The following is a 17,179-nucleotide window of genomic DNA, read 5'->3' on the forward strand; positions in this document are numbered from 1 at the left end:
TTTTAAAATATATCATATTAATTTTTCTCTACCTTCTTTTTCTTTCCAGACTTAACTAAAACTTCTACACAATCCATCACAAATCTCTCCAGGAACGAATATCTCTTAGATTTTAATGTCTCCAAAATTTTCGACGAATTTATAGAAAATATAAAATAAGTAAATTACAAGAATTTATGGAAAATGGCACACGTTGGCAAATGGGAAAAATTTAAATTGTTAACATGGAAAAATTGGCTACTACAATGGCATCACAAAGTTCAATTCGCAATCGAAATTCTGGCACCGGTGATATTTTCTTTGCTGATGGTGCTGGTGCGAACCCTGGTGGTGGCAGAAGAAAAACCCATTTCTCAATATCAACCTCAATCCATCGATAACATAGACTTGTTTAGGTAAGTATTTTCGAAATATGTTTTAAATATATGATAAATTTAAATAAACTATATAATAAGAAAGAAAATACAATAAATTGAACAAATTATGTTCAGAATAACAACAAAAAAATAAAATAGTAGAAACAGTTTATTTGCCAACAAATTTTGCAAAATTTCAATTCTATCGAAAATTTTGTCAAAATTCTATTTCTAAAGAATATTTTGCCATTTTTTTTTAAATTTTTCCGAAATTTTATTTCTATAGAAAATTAACGTCAAAATATTATTTCTGTAGAAAATTTTGTCAAAATGTTATTGCTATAGAAATTAGTTTTCAAAATTTTATTTCTATAGAAAATATTCTTCAAAATTGTATTTCTATAGAACACTTTCTTCAAAATTTTATTTCTATTGCAATTTCTATAGGAAATTTTGTCAAAATTTTATTTCTAGAGAAAAGTTTCAAATATTTTTCAAAATTTTATTTCTATAAAATTTTTCATCAAAATTATATTTATATCGAAAATTTTGCAAAATTTTATTTCTGTAGAAAATTTTTGTCAAAATTCTTTTTTTGATGGAAAATTTTCGTCAAAAATTAACTTGTATAGAAAATTTTCGTCAATATTTTTTTCTATAGAAAAACTTGTCAAAATTTTGTTTCTATAGAAAATTTGCGTCAACATTTTATTTCTATAGAAAATTTTGCAAAATTTTATTTCTATAAAAAATTTTGTCAAAATTTTATTTCTATAAAAAATCGGTAAACATTTTATTTCTATAGAATATTTTCTTAAACATTTTATTTCTATAGTAAATTTTCATTCATTGTTATTCAGTAGAACACTTTTTTCAAAATTTTATTCTATGGAAATTTTTCATTAAAATTTTATTTCTATTAAAAATTTTATTTCCAAAGAAAATTTTTTCAAAATTTTATTTCTATAGATTTTTTTTTTCAAAATGTTAGTTCTATACAATTTTTTCATCAAAATTTTTTTCTATAGAAAATTTTGCTAAATTTTAATTTTATAGAAAAAAGTTATTTGTATAGAAAATTTTGCGTCAATATTTTATTTGTATCGAAAATTTTCATCAAAATTTTATTTCTATAGAAATTGTTCGTCCAAATTTTATTTCTATAAAAAAATCGGTAAACATTTTATTTCTATAGAAAATTTTCTTAAACATTTTATTTCTATAGTAAATTTTCATCAAAATTTTTGTTCTGTACATTTCTTTCAAAATTTTATTTCTATGGAAATTTTTCATCAAAATTTTATTTCTATTGAAAATTTTATTTCCAAAGAAAATTTTTTCAAAATTTTATTTGTATAGAATTTTTTTTCATCAAAAATTTTTTTTCTATAGAAAATTTTGCAAAAATTTTAATTTTATAGAAAATTTTTATTTGTATAGAAAATTTGCGTCAACATTTTATTTCTATAGAAAATTTTCGTCAAAATTTTATTTTATTTTTATTGAAAACTTTATTTCCAAAGAATTTTTTTTTAATTTTATTTCTATAGATTTTTTTTTTCAAAATGTTAGTTCTGTACAATTTTTTCATCAAAATTTTGTTCTATAGAAAATTTTGCCAAATTTTAATTCTATAGAAAAATTTTATTTGTATAGAAAATTTGCGTCAACATCTTATTTGTATAGAAAATTTTCGTCAAAATTTTATTTTTATTGGAAACTTTATTTCCAAAGAAAATTTTTTCAAAATCTTATTTCTTTAGATTTTTTTATTTTTTTTTTCAAAATGTTAGTTTTATAAATTTTTTTCATCAAAATTTTTTTCTATTGAAAATTTTGCCAAATTTTAATTCTATAGAAAATTTGCGTCAACATTTGTATAGAAAATTTTCGTCAAAATTTTATTTCTATAGAAATTGTTCGTCCAAATTTTATTTCTATAAAAAATTGGTCAAAAGTTTATTTCTATAGGAAATTTTGTCAAAATTTTACTTCTATAAAAAAATCGGTAAACATTTTATTTCTATAGAAAATTTTCTTAAAAATTTTATTTCTATAGTAAATTTTAATCAAAATTTTTATTCTGTAGAACATTTTTTTCAAAATTTTATTTCTATGGAAATTTTTCATCAAAATTTTATTTCTATGGAAATTTTTCATCAAAATTTTATTTCTATTGAAAATTTTATTTCAAAATTTTATTTGTATAAAATTTTTTTTCATCAAATTTTTTTTTCTATAGAAAATTTTGCAAAAATTTTAATTTTATAGACAATTTTTATTTGTATAGAAAATTTGCGTCAACATTTTATTTCTATAGAAAATTTTCGTCAAAATTTTATTTCTATAAAAAATTCTATAGAAAATTTTGTAATACTATTATTTTTATAGAAAATTTCCGTCAAAATTCCTTCGAAATTTTATTTCTATGGACAATTTTCTGCAAAATTGTTTTCTGCAGAAAGTTTTGTCAAAATTTTATCTCTATAGAAAATTTTCTTCACAATTCTATTTCTATAGAAAATGTCCAACAAAATTTTATTTATATAGGAAATTGTATTTAAAAAAATGTTCTTCAAAATTATATTTTTATATAATATTTTTCTCTGTAGAAAATTGTCATCAAAATTTTATTTCTATAGAAAATTTTGTCAAAATTTTATTTCTATTTAAAATTTTGTCCAAATTTTATTTTTATAGAAAATTTTGTCCAAATTTATTTCTAAGAAATTTTTGTCCAAATTTTATTTCTAAAGAAAATTTTGTCCAAATTTTATTTCTATAGAAAATTTTGTCCAAATTTATTTCTAAAGAAATTTTTGTCCAAATTTTTTTCTATAGAAAATTTTGTCCAAATTTTATTTCTATTGAGAACATTGTCAAAATTTTCTATAGAAAAATTTGTTAAAATTTTATTTCTATAGAATATTTTTTAATAATTTTGTTTCTGTAGAAAATTGTCGTCAAAATTAGTTTTCGGTAAAAAATTGGTTAAAATTGTATTTCTATGCAAAATTTTTTGTAAAGACAATTTGGGCAGTACTTCCTTTCTATTTTATTTCGGAAAAAAATATTTATTTTAATTTCGATATAAATTTCTGCATTGCATACAATGACGTGGTAGAGGGAAATTTTTTAATATATAATTTTTAGTCGGATCATTATGATTATATTCTTACAACTAATTCCAAAGTTTAGTATTAAAAACATGTGTTTTCTTCCCATTTGTTCCGTAAAATGTAATTTTTATATTAAAACCGTCGAAACCTTATTTGCAATTCAACTTAAAGGAATACAGTAGTACCAGCCAGCAGAATGAGAAATTTATTGAAATCTGCTTTGGCGAAAAAGGACAGGTAATTTTGTTCTTAGTATTCAAGAATTTGAGGTGTTTGTGTATTTTTATTTGCTAATTTGTTGAGTTATTTATTTTCAATTATAATATTTAACACTTTCTTATACTGTAATTTAACACCTTTCTTATACTGTAATATTTTATGTTATATATTTAACACATTTGGTGTCAGATCTAAGACTTTAGTTGTAATGTTTAACACTTAGTTTTTAGATTTTTTGTTTTAATTTAAATCTTTGATATAAAGATTTTGCATACCATCAACAATTAATTAAATATATTAATCCAGAAATGAATACATATTAAAATCGAATATTGAGATGTATCCTCAACAAAAAACAATTAGGAGTTGTTACACAAATATTTCTTTTTTAGCGCATTGCTGGATTTTCTATTCATTCATTACCAATTCCGAAGTAGTTGTTTGTGACAAGTCTGTCTGTGTTAATTGAGTTTTGAAAAATTTTCAATTAAAATGTAATTGATGCAACACATTTTTTAATTGAAGCAAAAATCAATCAAGAAAAATAATAATATCAATTAATTTTTTAATTGACTTTCCTATTAATTATACCCTACACCATAGGATGGGGGCTATATTAACTTTGTCAATCCGTTTGTAACACATCGAAATATTGCTCTAAGACCCCATAAAGTATATATATTCTAGGTCGTGGTGAAATTCTGAGTCGATCTGAGCATGTCCGTCCGTCCGTCTGTTGAAATCGCGCTAACTTCCGAACGAAACAAGCTATCGACTTGAAACTTGGCACAAGTAGTTGTCATTGATGTAGGTCGGATGGTATTGTAAATGGGCCATATCGGTTCAATTTTACATATAGCCCCCATATAAACGGACCAGCAGATTTGGTTTGCGGTGCCCCTTAAAGAAGCATATTTCATCCGATGTGGCTGAAATGTAATACATGGTGTTAGTACATGGTCTCTAACAAACATGCAAAAATTGGGCCATATCGGCCCATAATTATTTATAGCCCCCATAGGTTAGGTTAGGTTATGTGGCAGCCCGATGTATCAGGCTCACTTAGACTATTCAGTCCATTGTGATACCACAGTGGTGAACTTCTCTCTTATCACTGAGTGCTGCCCGATTCCATGTTAAACTCAATGACAAGGGACCTCCTTTTTATAGCCGAGTCCGAACGGCGTTCCACATTCTAGTGAAACCACTTAGAGAAGCTTTGAAACCCTCAGAAATGTCACCAGCATTACTGAGGTGGGATAATCCACCGCTGAAAAACTTTTTGGTGTTCGGTCGTAGCAGGAATCGAACCCACGACCTTGTGTATGCAAGGCGGGCATGCTAACCATTGCACCACGGTGGCTCCCAATCACAAATTTGACTTGCGGATCCTTTAAGAGAAGCAAATTTTGTCCGATCCGGCTGAAAATTGGTACATGGTGTTAGTATATGGTCTCTCATAACCATCCAAAAATTGGTCTATATCGGCCCATAATTATATATAGCCCCCATGTAAACCGATCCCCAGATTCGACCTCTGGAGCCTCTTGGAGAAGCAAAGTTCATACGATTCGGATGAAATTTGGTACATGGTGTTGGTATATGGTCTCTAACAACCATGTAAAAATTGGTCTATATCGGTCCATAATTATATATAGCCCCCATGTAAACCGATAACCAGATTCGACCTCCGGAGCCTCTTGGAGAAGCAAAATTCATACGATCCGAATGAAATTTGGTACGTGGTGGTAGTATATGGTCTCTAAAAACCATGCAAAAAATGGTCTATATCGGTCCATAATTATATATAGCCCCCATATAAACCGATCCCCAGATTTGACCTCCGGAGCATCTTGGAGGAGCAAAATTCATACGATCCGAATGAAATTTGGTACGTGGTGTTAGTATATGGTATCTAAATACCGTGCTAGAATGGGTCCATATCGGTCCATAATTATATATAGCTCCCCCCCCCCAAGATTTGACCGATCCCTAGATTTGACCTCCGGAGCCTCTTGGAGGAGAAAACTTCATCCGATCCGGTTGCAACTTAGTACGTGGTGTTAGTATATGGTATCCAAAAAAAATCAAACTTTTTTAGGTTTGCGACTGTCGCAAAGTTGTAAACGTCACATACACGTCGTAAATGTAGAAAAAGTAACAAAAGTCGCTAACTCAAAATACTTTAGTCGCGTCAGCTAGGCAGCGAATTCGATGATATGCAAGACGATTGTATGTGCGAAGAAGTTTCAATTCTTAGGAATGTTCACAATTTTCGGTTTCATTTTCCCTATTGGCTTTTGCACGAGTACAGGGTAACCGTGGATTTTCTCGCCCTTTCTTAGCTTTAAGTTCAGTCTCCTGTCCAATATAACCCCAAAGTATTTTGCACACTCACCAACGGGAATTTCGATACCACCTAAGAAAATAGGCTTGACCGTGGGAAAACTTTCACAAATTTCTGCAGAAACTCACAGCGAATGCTGTCAAACTAAATTAAAAAATGTTCAGGATTTCTTCTATTAAAAATTAGGTTTTTTACAGTAGGTTTACGACTTTTGTGACATACGTATTATACCGTCGCAAATGTATGTCGCAAAAGTCACAGTTTGTGACAGGCAAACCCTGAAGGAGACGAGATAGACACATGGTGTCTTTGGCAATAATGCTCAGGGTGGGTCCCTGAGTCGATATAACCATGTCCGTCTGTCCGTCCGTCCGTACGTCCGTCTGTCTGTGAACATATTTTTGTGATCAAAGTCTAGGTCGCAATTTAAGTCCAATCGCCTTCCAATTTGGCACATGTTCCTAATTTGGGTCAGAATAGAACCCTATTGATTTTGGAAGAAATCGGTTCAGATTTCGATAGAGCTCCCATATATATCTTTCGCCCGATTTGGACTAATATGGTCTTAAAAGCCAGAGTTTTGGCCCAATTTGTTTGAAATTTTGCATTAGGAGTACAATTATTAGTGCAGTTAAATGTGCAAAATTTGATTGAAATCGGTTCAGATTTAGATATAGCTCCCATATATATCTTTCGCCCGATAATAGCCAGAGTTTTGGCCCAATGTGGTTGAAATTTTGCACAGGGAGTAGATTTAGCATTGTAGCTATGCGTGCGAAATTTGATTGAAATCGGTTCAGATTTATATATAGCTCCCATATATAGCTTTCGCCCGATTTACACTCATATGACCACAGAGGCCAATTTTTTGCTCCGATTTAGTTGAAATTGTGCACAGAGAGTTGAATTAGCATTGTAGCTATGCGTGCCAAATTTGGTTGAAATCGGTTCAGATTTAGATATATCTCCCATATATAGCTTTCGCCCGATTTACACTCATATGACCACAGAGGCCAATTTTTAACTTCGATTTTGTTGAAATTTTGCACAGGGAGTAGAATTAGCATTGTAGCTATGCGTGCCAAATTTGATTGAAATCGGTTCTGATTTATATATAGCTCCCATATATAGCTTTCGCCCGATTTACACTCATATGACCACAGAGGCCAATTTTTTACTCCGATTTAGTTGAAATTTTGCACAGGGAGTAGAATTGGCATTGTAGCTTTGCGTGCCCAATTTGGTTGAAATCGGTTCAGATTTAGATATAGCTCCCATATATATGTTTTTCTGATTTCGACAAAAATGGTCAAAATACCAACATTTTCCCTTTTAAAATCGCCTCTGCTTAGTCGAAAACTAGTAAAAAGGACTGTAATTTTCCTTTTCGTCAAATACATATATATCGAGCGATAATCATAAAAAAAAATTTTTGCGAAGTTTCCTTAAAATTGCTTCAGATTTAAATGTTTCCCATATTTTATTTTTTTACGAACATTATGTTCCACCCTAGTGCATTAGCCGACTTAAATTTTGAGTCTATAGATTTTGTAGAAGTCTATCAAATTCTGTCCAGATCTAGTGATATTTAAATGTATGTATTTGGGACAAACCTTTATATATATTACCCAACACATTTGACGGATGTGATATGGTATCGAAAATTTAGATCTACAAAGTGGTGCAGGGTATAATATAGTCGGCTCCGCCCGACTTTGGACTTTCCTTACTTGTTTTTCTATAGAAAATTTTGTCAACATTTTATTTCTTTAGGAAATTTTGTCAAAATATAATTTCTATAGAAAATTTTGTCAAAAATTTATTTCTATAGAAAATTTTGTCAGAACTTTATTTCTGTAGAAAATTTTGTCAAAATATTATTTCTATAGAAATTTATGAAGCACCTCTTAGTTGGAGAGGAATGTTTTGCAAAATCTTTCAAAACATCAAGAATTCTACCATTCTACCAAACAGTAAAAAATCTGCCATTTTTGGTAGACTCGTGTTCATAATTGTATATAGCCCCCCATATAAAGCGACCCCCATATTTCAATTCCGGCTCTATAATTACCACACAAAAGTTCATATCGGTTCGTAATTATTTCTTTTCTATATATACCGGTCAAGAACTGAATATATACGTATTTAATCGACCTTTCTTTTGTCTACAATATATACAGCATGGACTAACTTACAATTTAGAAGATGATGTTAAGAAGTTTTAAGATGCCTTGCTATCGGCCGCAACCCAAGTAATTCAATTATTGATGACCGGCTTTCGGCCTGGCCGAACTTATACTTGTTTTTTAATTGATTCTAACATTTCTGTGATTGAAGACATTTCAATTAAAAATTAATTGGACACATTCATTTTGTGATTGAAGCCAAAAAATATTTTCTTTTGTGTATATAAATAAAAATCGAGGATTTTTGATTTAATAAAAAAAATGTTATGCCAATGTTAATAGAATTTCTCTGCATTTCCATGGGTGGTGGGTATTTAAGCTTTGGCTGGGCCGAACTTAACTATGCTCTTACTTGTTTCTATGAGAGGATGCAATGCAGTTAAAAACAAGTAAGGAAAGTCTAAAGTCGGGCGGGGCCGGCACCACTTCGTAGATCTAAATTTTCGATACCATATCACATCCGTCAAATGTGTTGGGGGCTATATAAAGGGTGATTTGTTAAGAGCTTGATAACTTTTTTTTAAAAAAAAAACGCATAAAATTTGCAAAATCTCATCGGTTCTTTATTTGAAACGTTAGATTGGTCCATGACATTTACTTTTTGAAGATAATTTCATTTAAATGTTGACCGCGGCTGCGTCTTAGGTGGTCCATTCGGAAAGTTCAATTTTGGGCAACTTTTTCGAGCATTTCGGCCGGAATAGCCCGAATTTCTTCGGAAATGTTGTCTTCCAAAGCTGGAATAGTTGCTGGCTTATTTCTGTAGACTTTAGACTTGACGTAGCCCCACAAAAAATAGTCTAAAGGCGTCAAATCGCATGATCTTGGTGGCCAACTTACCGGTCCATTTCTTGAGATGAATTGTTCTCCGAAGTTTTCCCTCAAAATGGCCATAGAATCGCGAGCTGTGTGGCATGTAGCGCCATCTTGTTGAAACCACATGTCAACCAAGTTCAGTTCTTCCATTTTTGGCAACAAAAAGTTTGTTAGCATCGAACGATAGCGATCGCCATTCACCGTAACGTTGCGTCCAACAGCATCTTTGAAAAAATACGGTCCAATGATTCCACCAGCGTACAAACCACACCAAACAGTGCATTTTTCGGGATGCATGGGCAGTTCTTGAACGGCTTCTGGTTGCTCTTCACTCCAAATGCGGCAATTTTGCTTATTTACGTATTGCTCACTTGGTCGATTATGTAGACCATAAATCGGACGTAAAGCGCGAAACACATTTCGAACCGAACACTGATTTTGGTAATAAAATTCAATGATTTGCAAGCGTTGCTCGTTAGTAAGTCTATTCATGATGAAATGTCAAAGCATACTGAGCATCTTTCTCTTTGACACCATGTCTGAAATCCCACGTGATCTGTCAAATACTAATGCATGAAAATCCTAACCTCAAAAGAATCACCCTTTATAAAGGTTTGTCCCAAATACATACATTTAAATATCACTCGATTTGGACAGAATTTGATAGACTTTTACCAAATCTATAGACTCAAAATTTAAGTTGGCTAATGCACTAGGGTGGAACACAATTTTAGTAAAAAACCAGTAAGGAAAGTCTAAAGTCGGGCGGGCCCGACTATATTATACCCTGCACCACTTTGTAGATCTAAATTTTCGATACCATATCACATCCGTCAAATGTGTTGAGGGCTATATATAAAGGTTTGTCCCAAATACATACATTTAAATATCACTCGATCTAGACACAATTTGATAGACCTCTACAAAATCTATAGACTCAAAATTTAAGTCGGCTAATGCACTAGGGTGGAACACAATGTTAGTAAAAAAATATGGGAAACATTTAAATCTGAAGCAATTTTAAGGAAACTTCGCAAAAGTTTATTTATGATTTATCGCTCGATATACATGTATTAGAAGGTTAGGAAAATTAGAGTCATTTTTACAACTTTTCGACTAAACAGTGGCGATTTTACAAGGAAAATGTTGGTAAAGGGTGATTCTTTTGAGGTTAGGATTTTCATGCATTAGTATTTGACAGATCACGTGGGATTTCAGACATGGTGTCAAAGAGGAAGATGCTCAGTATGCTTTGACATTTCATCATGAATAGACTTACTAACGAGCAACGCTTGCAAATCATTGAATTTTATTACCAAAATCAGTGGCAGAAAATCCGCTTTTTTATCGACAAATTTTGTTCAGCGATGAGGCTCATTTCTGGTTGAATGGCTACGTAAATAAGCAAAATTGCCGCATTTGGAGTGAAGAGCAACCAGAAGCCGTTCAAGAACTGCCCATGCATCCCGAAAAATGCACTGTTTGGTGTGGTTTGTACGCTGGTGGAATCATTGGACCGTATTTTTTCAAAGATGCTGTTGGACGCAACGTTACGGTGAATGGCGATCGCTATCGTTCGATGCTAACAAACTTTTTGTTGCCAAAAATGGAAGAACTGAACTTGGTTGACATGTGGTTTCAACAAGATGGCGCTACATGCCACACAGCTCGCGATTCTATGGCCATTTTGAGGGAAAACTTCGGAGAACAATTCATCTCAAGAAATGGACCGGTAAGTTGGCCACCAAGATCATGCGATTTGACGCCTTTAGACTATTTTTTGTGGGGCTACGTCAAGTCTAAAGTCTACAGAAATAAGCCAGCAACTATTCCAGCTTTGGAAGACAACATTTCCGAAGAAATTCGGGCTATTCCGGCCGAAATGCTCGAAAAAGTTGCCCAAAATTGGACTTTCCGAATGGACCACCTAAGACGCAGCCGCGGTCAACATTTAAATGAAATTATCTTCAAAAAGTAAATGTAATGGACCAATCTAACGTTTCAAATAAAGAACCGATGAGATTTTGCAAATTTTATGCGTTTTTTTTTTAAAAAAAGTTATCAAGCTCTTAACAAATCACCCTTTATTTTGACCATTTTTGTCGAAATCAGAAAAACATATAAAGGGTGATTCTTTTGAGGTTAGGATTTTCATGCATTAGTATTTGACAGATCACGTGGGATTTCAGACATGGTGTCAAAGAGAAAGATGCTCAGTATGCTTTGACATTTTATCATGAATAGACTTACTAACGAGCCACAACGTCGAATTTTCAGTGAATGGGCCCTAGAAAAGTTGGCAGAAAATCCGCTTTTTTATCGACAAATTTTGTTCAGCGATGAGGCTCATTTCTGGTTGAATGGCTACGTAAATAAGCAAAATTGCCGCATTTGGAGTGAAGAGCAACCAGAAGCCGTTCAAGAACTGCCCATGCATCCCGAAAAATGCACTGTTTGGTGTGGTTTGTACGCTGGTGGAATCATTGGACCGTATTTTTTCAAAGATGCTGTTGGACGCAACGTTACGGTGAATGGCGATCGCTATCGTTCGATGCTAACAAACTTTTTGTTGCCAAAAATGGAAGAACTGAACTTGGTTGACATGTGGTTTCAACAAGATGGCGCTACATGCCAAACAGCTCGCGATTCTATGGCCATTTTGAGGGAAAACTTCGGAGAACAATTCATCTCAAGAAATGGACCGGTAAGTTGGCCACCAAGATCATGCGATTTGACGCCTTTAGACTATTTTTTGTGGGGCTACGTCAAGTCTAAAGTCTACAGAAATAAGCCAGCAACTATTCCAGCTTTGGAAGACAACATTTCCGAAGAAATTCGGGCTATTCCGGCCGAAATGCTCGAAAAAGTTGCCCAAAATTGGACTTTCCGAATGGACCACCTAAGACGCAGCCGCGGTCAACATTTAAATGAAATTATCTTCAAAAAGTAAATGTCATGGACCAATCTAACGTTTCAAATAAAGAACCGATGAGATTTTGCAAATTTTATGCGTTTTTTTTTTTAAAAAAAGTTATCAAGCTCTTAACAAATCACCCTTTATATGGGAGCTATATCTAAATCTGAACCGATTTCAACCAAATTTGGCACGCATAGCCACAATGCTAATTCTACTCCCCGTGCAAAATTTCAACTAAATCGGAGCAAAAAAATTGCCTCTGTGGTCATATGAGTGTAAATCGGGCGAAAGCTATATATGGGAGATATATCTAAATCTGAACCGATTTCAACCAAATTTGGCACGCATAGCTACAATGCTAATTCTACTCCCAGTGCAAAATTTCAACTAAATCGGAGCTAAAGATTGGCCTCTGTGGTCATATGAGTGTAAATCGGGCGAACGATATATATGGGAGCTATATCTAAATCTGAACCGATTTCAATAAAATTTTGCACACTTGACTACACTGCTAATTCTACTCCCTGTGCAAAATTTCAACCTAATTGGGGTAAAACTCTGGCTTCTGGGACCGTATTAGTGCATATCGGGCGAAAGATATATACGGCAGCTATATCTATATCTGAACCGATTTCAATGAAATTTGGCACACTTGACTATAGTACTAATTGTTCTTCTTGTGCAAAATTTTAAGCCAATTAGGGTAAAACTCTGGCTTCTGGGGCCATATAGGTCCATATCGGGCGAAATATATATATGGGAGCTATATCTAAATCTGAACCGATTTCTTCCAAAATCAATAGGGATCTATTCTGAGCCAAAACACATACTTGTGCCAAATTTGAAGTCGATTGAACTAAAACTGCGACCTAGACTTTGATTACAAAATGTATTCACGGACAGACGGACATGGCTATATCGACTCAGGAGCCCACCCTGACCATTTTTGCCAAAGACACCATGTGTCTATCTCGTCTCCTTCTGGGTGTTGCAAACATATGCACTAACTTATAATACCCTGTTCCACAGTGTGGAGCAGGGTATAAATATGGGAAACATTTAAATCTGAAGCAATTTTAAGGAAACTTCGCAAAAGTTTATTTATGATTTATCGCTCGATACATATGTATTAGAAGTTTAGGAAAATTAGAGTCATTTTGACAAGTTTTCGACTAAGCAGTGGCGATTTAACAAGGCAAATGTTGGTATTTTGACAATTTTTGTCGAAATCAGAAAAACATATATATGTGAGCTATATCTAAATCTGAACCGATTTCAATAAAATTTGGCACACATGACTATATTACTAATTGTACTCCTAGTACAAAATTTCAACCAAATTGGGCCAAATCTCTGGCTTCTGGGACCATATAAGTCCATATCGGGCGAAAAATATATATGGAAGCTATATCTAAATCTGAACCGATTTCAATCAAATTTGGCACACATGACTATACTACCAATTGTACTCCTTGTTCAAAATTTCAAGCTAATCGGAATAAAACTCTGGCTTCTGGGTCCATATAAGTGCATATCGGGCGAAAGATATATATGGGAGCTATATCTAAATCTGAATCGATTTCAACCAAATTTGGCACGCATAGCTACAATGCTAAATCTACGTCCTGTGCAAAATTTCAACCAAATTGGGCCAAAACTCTGGCTTTTAGGACCATATTAGTCCATATCGGGCGAAAGATATATATGGGAGCTATATCTAAATCTGAACCGATTTCAATCAAATTTTGCACACTTGACTCTACTACTAATTGTACTCCTAGTACAAAATTTCAACCAAATTCGGCCAAAACTCTGGCTTCTGGGGCCATATAAGTCCATATCGGGCGAAAAATATATATGGAAGCTATATCTAAAGCTGAACCGATTTCAATCAAATTTGGCACACATGACTATACTACCAATTGTACTCCTTGTTCAAAATTTCAAGCTAATCGGAATAAAACTCTGGCTTCTGGGTCCATATAAGTGCATATCGGGCGAAAGATATATATGGGAGCTATATCTAAATCTGAACCGATTTCTTCCAAAATCAATAGGGTTCTATTCTGGCCCAAATTAGGAACATGTGCCAAATTTGAAGGCGATTGGACTTAAATTGCGACCTAGACTTTGATCACAAAAATGTGTTCACAGACAGACGGACGGACGGACGGACAGACGGACATGGTTCTATCGACTCAGGGACCCACCCTGAGCATTATTGCCAAAGACACCATGTATCTATCTCGTCTCCTTCTGGGTGTTACAAACATATGCACTAACTTATAGTACCCTGTTCCACAGTGTGGCGCAGGGTATAAACATCAGGGCATTCAATTTTCCTTGTTTTAACAACACTTTGTAAAAATCTCTAAAATGTGGAGTACAATTTAGTTCAATTTCCTCACGAGGCATGTTAAAAACACAGTAAGAGATTATAAATTGGGGCAAATTATTAATTTTTTTTTTTTTGAAAAATTGCGAATTTTTGAAAGTATTTGAGCTCAAACGTTTATCAATAAGCGTTAGGATGTATTAAAAATCATTAGATTATTTTTTTTGATTAAGTATTACAGAATTTCTGAATTCAGATTAAAAACCCTGAATTCGCATCATGCTTTAAGAAGTGATGCATATTCAGTGCAATGGCTTTTAAAATTGTGGTTATTCGTCCTATGACAATTTGATCATCCCTTCTGGGCCAATTTTGCACCACTTTCGGATCCAAAACGAAACATTTCACTACTTTTTTGGTGACGTTTTTTTGTTTGCTGGGAAGTTCTTTTTTGTTCCTAATGAAAATACTTTATATTAAAAAAAAAGAATTTCGTTTGTCTAGTATTTCGTTCCGGAGGAAAGTATTTTTTTATCTTCTCAAGATAAATGTTTTAAAATAAAATATTTGCTTTAGATTCTTAATTAAAAAAAAAAAAATATTTTTTCTCATACTTATTTCTAACCGTATTCATGACAAATATAATTTTTGTAAAATGTTAGTAGTTTAGTAGAAAACATAACAACTTAACTCCCGTAGTTAGAAAATGCTCCCCCAAAACTAATCGGATAACAATATCATGACTCATATGTAGATTTGTTGTAGTTGAAATCATATAACATATATGCCAATAAATTTTATCAATTAAAACTAATGAAATTGTTTTCTTCTCATTTTATCTCCCCCCTCCCCCCCCCCCACACACACACTATAGGTATCAAATGTCCATTATTGAATTTGTAAAGCCAGTCATATACGAACTGCATTATTCACCTGATAATGAATATGTACAAAATATTGCATGTGCTGCTGCTCAAAGTTTAAATATCACATGCCATGGGCATGCGGATTCACCTGCCTTACAATTCGCTATGGTCTCGAATAATTATTTAGTTGGTGTTGAATTCGATGATGACTATTTCGACCTGAAGGACTATCCACAAAAACTCTCATATGCCCTGCGTTATCCCAGTGAATTGAGAACTTCAACATCGAACCTGGGCTTAACATGGCTGACGATGAAATTATTTTTACCCTTGGATTTGACGGGTCCTCGTAATCCCACTTCCCAAGATGGCGGTATACCAGTGGGTTATTTACGTGAAAGTTTTATTCCGGTTCAGCATGCCATATCAATGGCCTATACAAAATTAGTAACGAACCGCAATGATTTACCCAGTGTGGATTTACAACGTTATCCTTATCCTTCGTATATTTATGATCCTCTTCTTGAGGGTATGGCCAGTTTTGTACCATTGATTATATTGTTGAGTTTTATATATCCATGTTCAAATATTGTGAGGGTAAGTAGAGTTGCGTGGATATATTCTAATGATCTATAAGTAAGTGGTTTTTGTTTTTTTGATTTTAGTACATCACATCCGAAAAGGAGAAACAATTGAAGGAAGTTATGAAAATTATGGGTTTGGATAATTGGCTCCATTGGACGGCTTGGTTTTGTAAAAACTTCGTAATGTTGACTATATCGGCCATATTGATAACGATTATTATGAAGGTATGTATCTTTGCTTGTATTCCAAAAATTGCTTTTAACAAAAATGTACAAAGACTTCAAACGTATATAATGGGACAATAGTAGATGCTCTTAATGCACACAGAAAAAAAAATTACACGAAAATTTTTACAACTAAAGTCTTAATTGAGTTTTAAAAAAGTATATACGGTAGTAAGTTCGGCCAGGCCGAATCTTATGTACCCTCCACTATGGATTGCATAGAAACTTGTACTAAAGACTGTCATCCACAATCGAATTAATTGGGTTGCGGTAACACTTGCAAGGTATCTTAAAATTTCTTAACATCGTCTTCTCAATTGCAAGTTAGTCCATACGGGGTATATATTAAACAAAAAAGGCCGATTAAATACGTAAATAATTCGGTTTGACAAAATTTTCTATAGAAATAAAATTTTGACAAAATTTTCTATAGAAATACAATTTTGACAAAATTTTCTATAGAAATAAAATTTTGACAAAATATTCTATAGAAATAAAATCTTGACAAAATATTGTATAGTATTAAAATTTTGACACAATTTTCTATAGTAATAAAATTTTGAATAAATTTTCTATAGAAATAAAATTTTGACAAAATTTTCTATAGAAATAAAATTTTGACAAAATTTTCTATAGAAATAAAATCTTGTAAAAATTTTCTATAGTAATAAAATTTTGACAAAATTTTCTATAGAAATAAAATTTTAACGAAATTTTCTATAGAAATAAAATGTTGACAAAATTTTGTATAGTAATAAAATTTTGACAAAATTTTCTATAGAAATAAAATTTTGGTAGACTATTTTTAGGGATCGGCTATATATAACTATAGACCGATACGGACCAATTTTGGCATGGTTGTTAGCGGCCATATACTAGCGCAATGTACCAAGTTTCACCACGTACCAAATTTCAACCGGATTGGATGAATTTTGCTCCTCCAAGAGCTCCGGAGGTCAAATCTGAGGATCGGTTTATATGGGGGCTATATATAATTATGGACCGATATGGACCAATTTTTTGCGTGGTTGTTAGAGACCATGTATTAACAACATGTACCCAATTTCAGCCGGATCGGATGAAATTTGCTTCTCTTAGAGGCTCCGCAAGCCAAATCTGGGGATTGGTTTATATGTGGGGTATATATAATTATGGACCAATTTTTGTGTGGTTGTTAGAGACCATATACTAACACCATGTACCAAATTT

General features: G+C 32.6%; 1 protein-coding gene across 3 annotated transcripts in view; it reads left to right on the plus strand.

Moving 5' to 3' along the window:
* The window catches only part of Abca3 (ATP binding cassette subfamily A member 3), a 177,711-nt gene that overhangs the window by 120,830 nt on the left and 39,702 nt on the right, over nucleotides 1–17,179 (plus strand). For 2 of the 3 annotated variants that reach the window (XM_075299189.1, XM_075299188.1), the window contains exons 2-5: nucleotides 50–395; nucleotides 3,647–3,712; nucleotides 15,170–15,758; nucleotides 15,827–15,970. In XM_075299189.1, coding sequence (XP_075155304.1) covers nucleotides 184–395; nucleotides 3,647–3,712; nucleotides 15,170–15,758; nucleotides 15,827–15,970 — 1,011 coding nt within the window. In that variant the 5' untranslated portion in view covers nucleotides 50–183. The remainder of the gene's footprint in view (nucleotides 1–49; nucleotides 396–3,646; nucleotides 3,713–15,169; nucleotides 15,759–15,826; nucleotides 15,971–17,179) is intronic. The other variant, XM_075299190.1, reaches the window with a different exon arrangement.

The sequence above is a fragment of the Haematobia irritans genome, chromosome 3, assembly GCF_050003625.1.
Source record: "Haematobia irritans isolate KBUSLIRL chromosome 3, ASM5000362v1, whole genome shotgun sequence".
Classification (NCBI taxonomy): Eukaryota; Metazoa; Arthropoda; class Insecta; order Diptera; family Muscidae; genus Haematobia; species Haematobia irritans.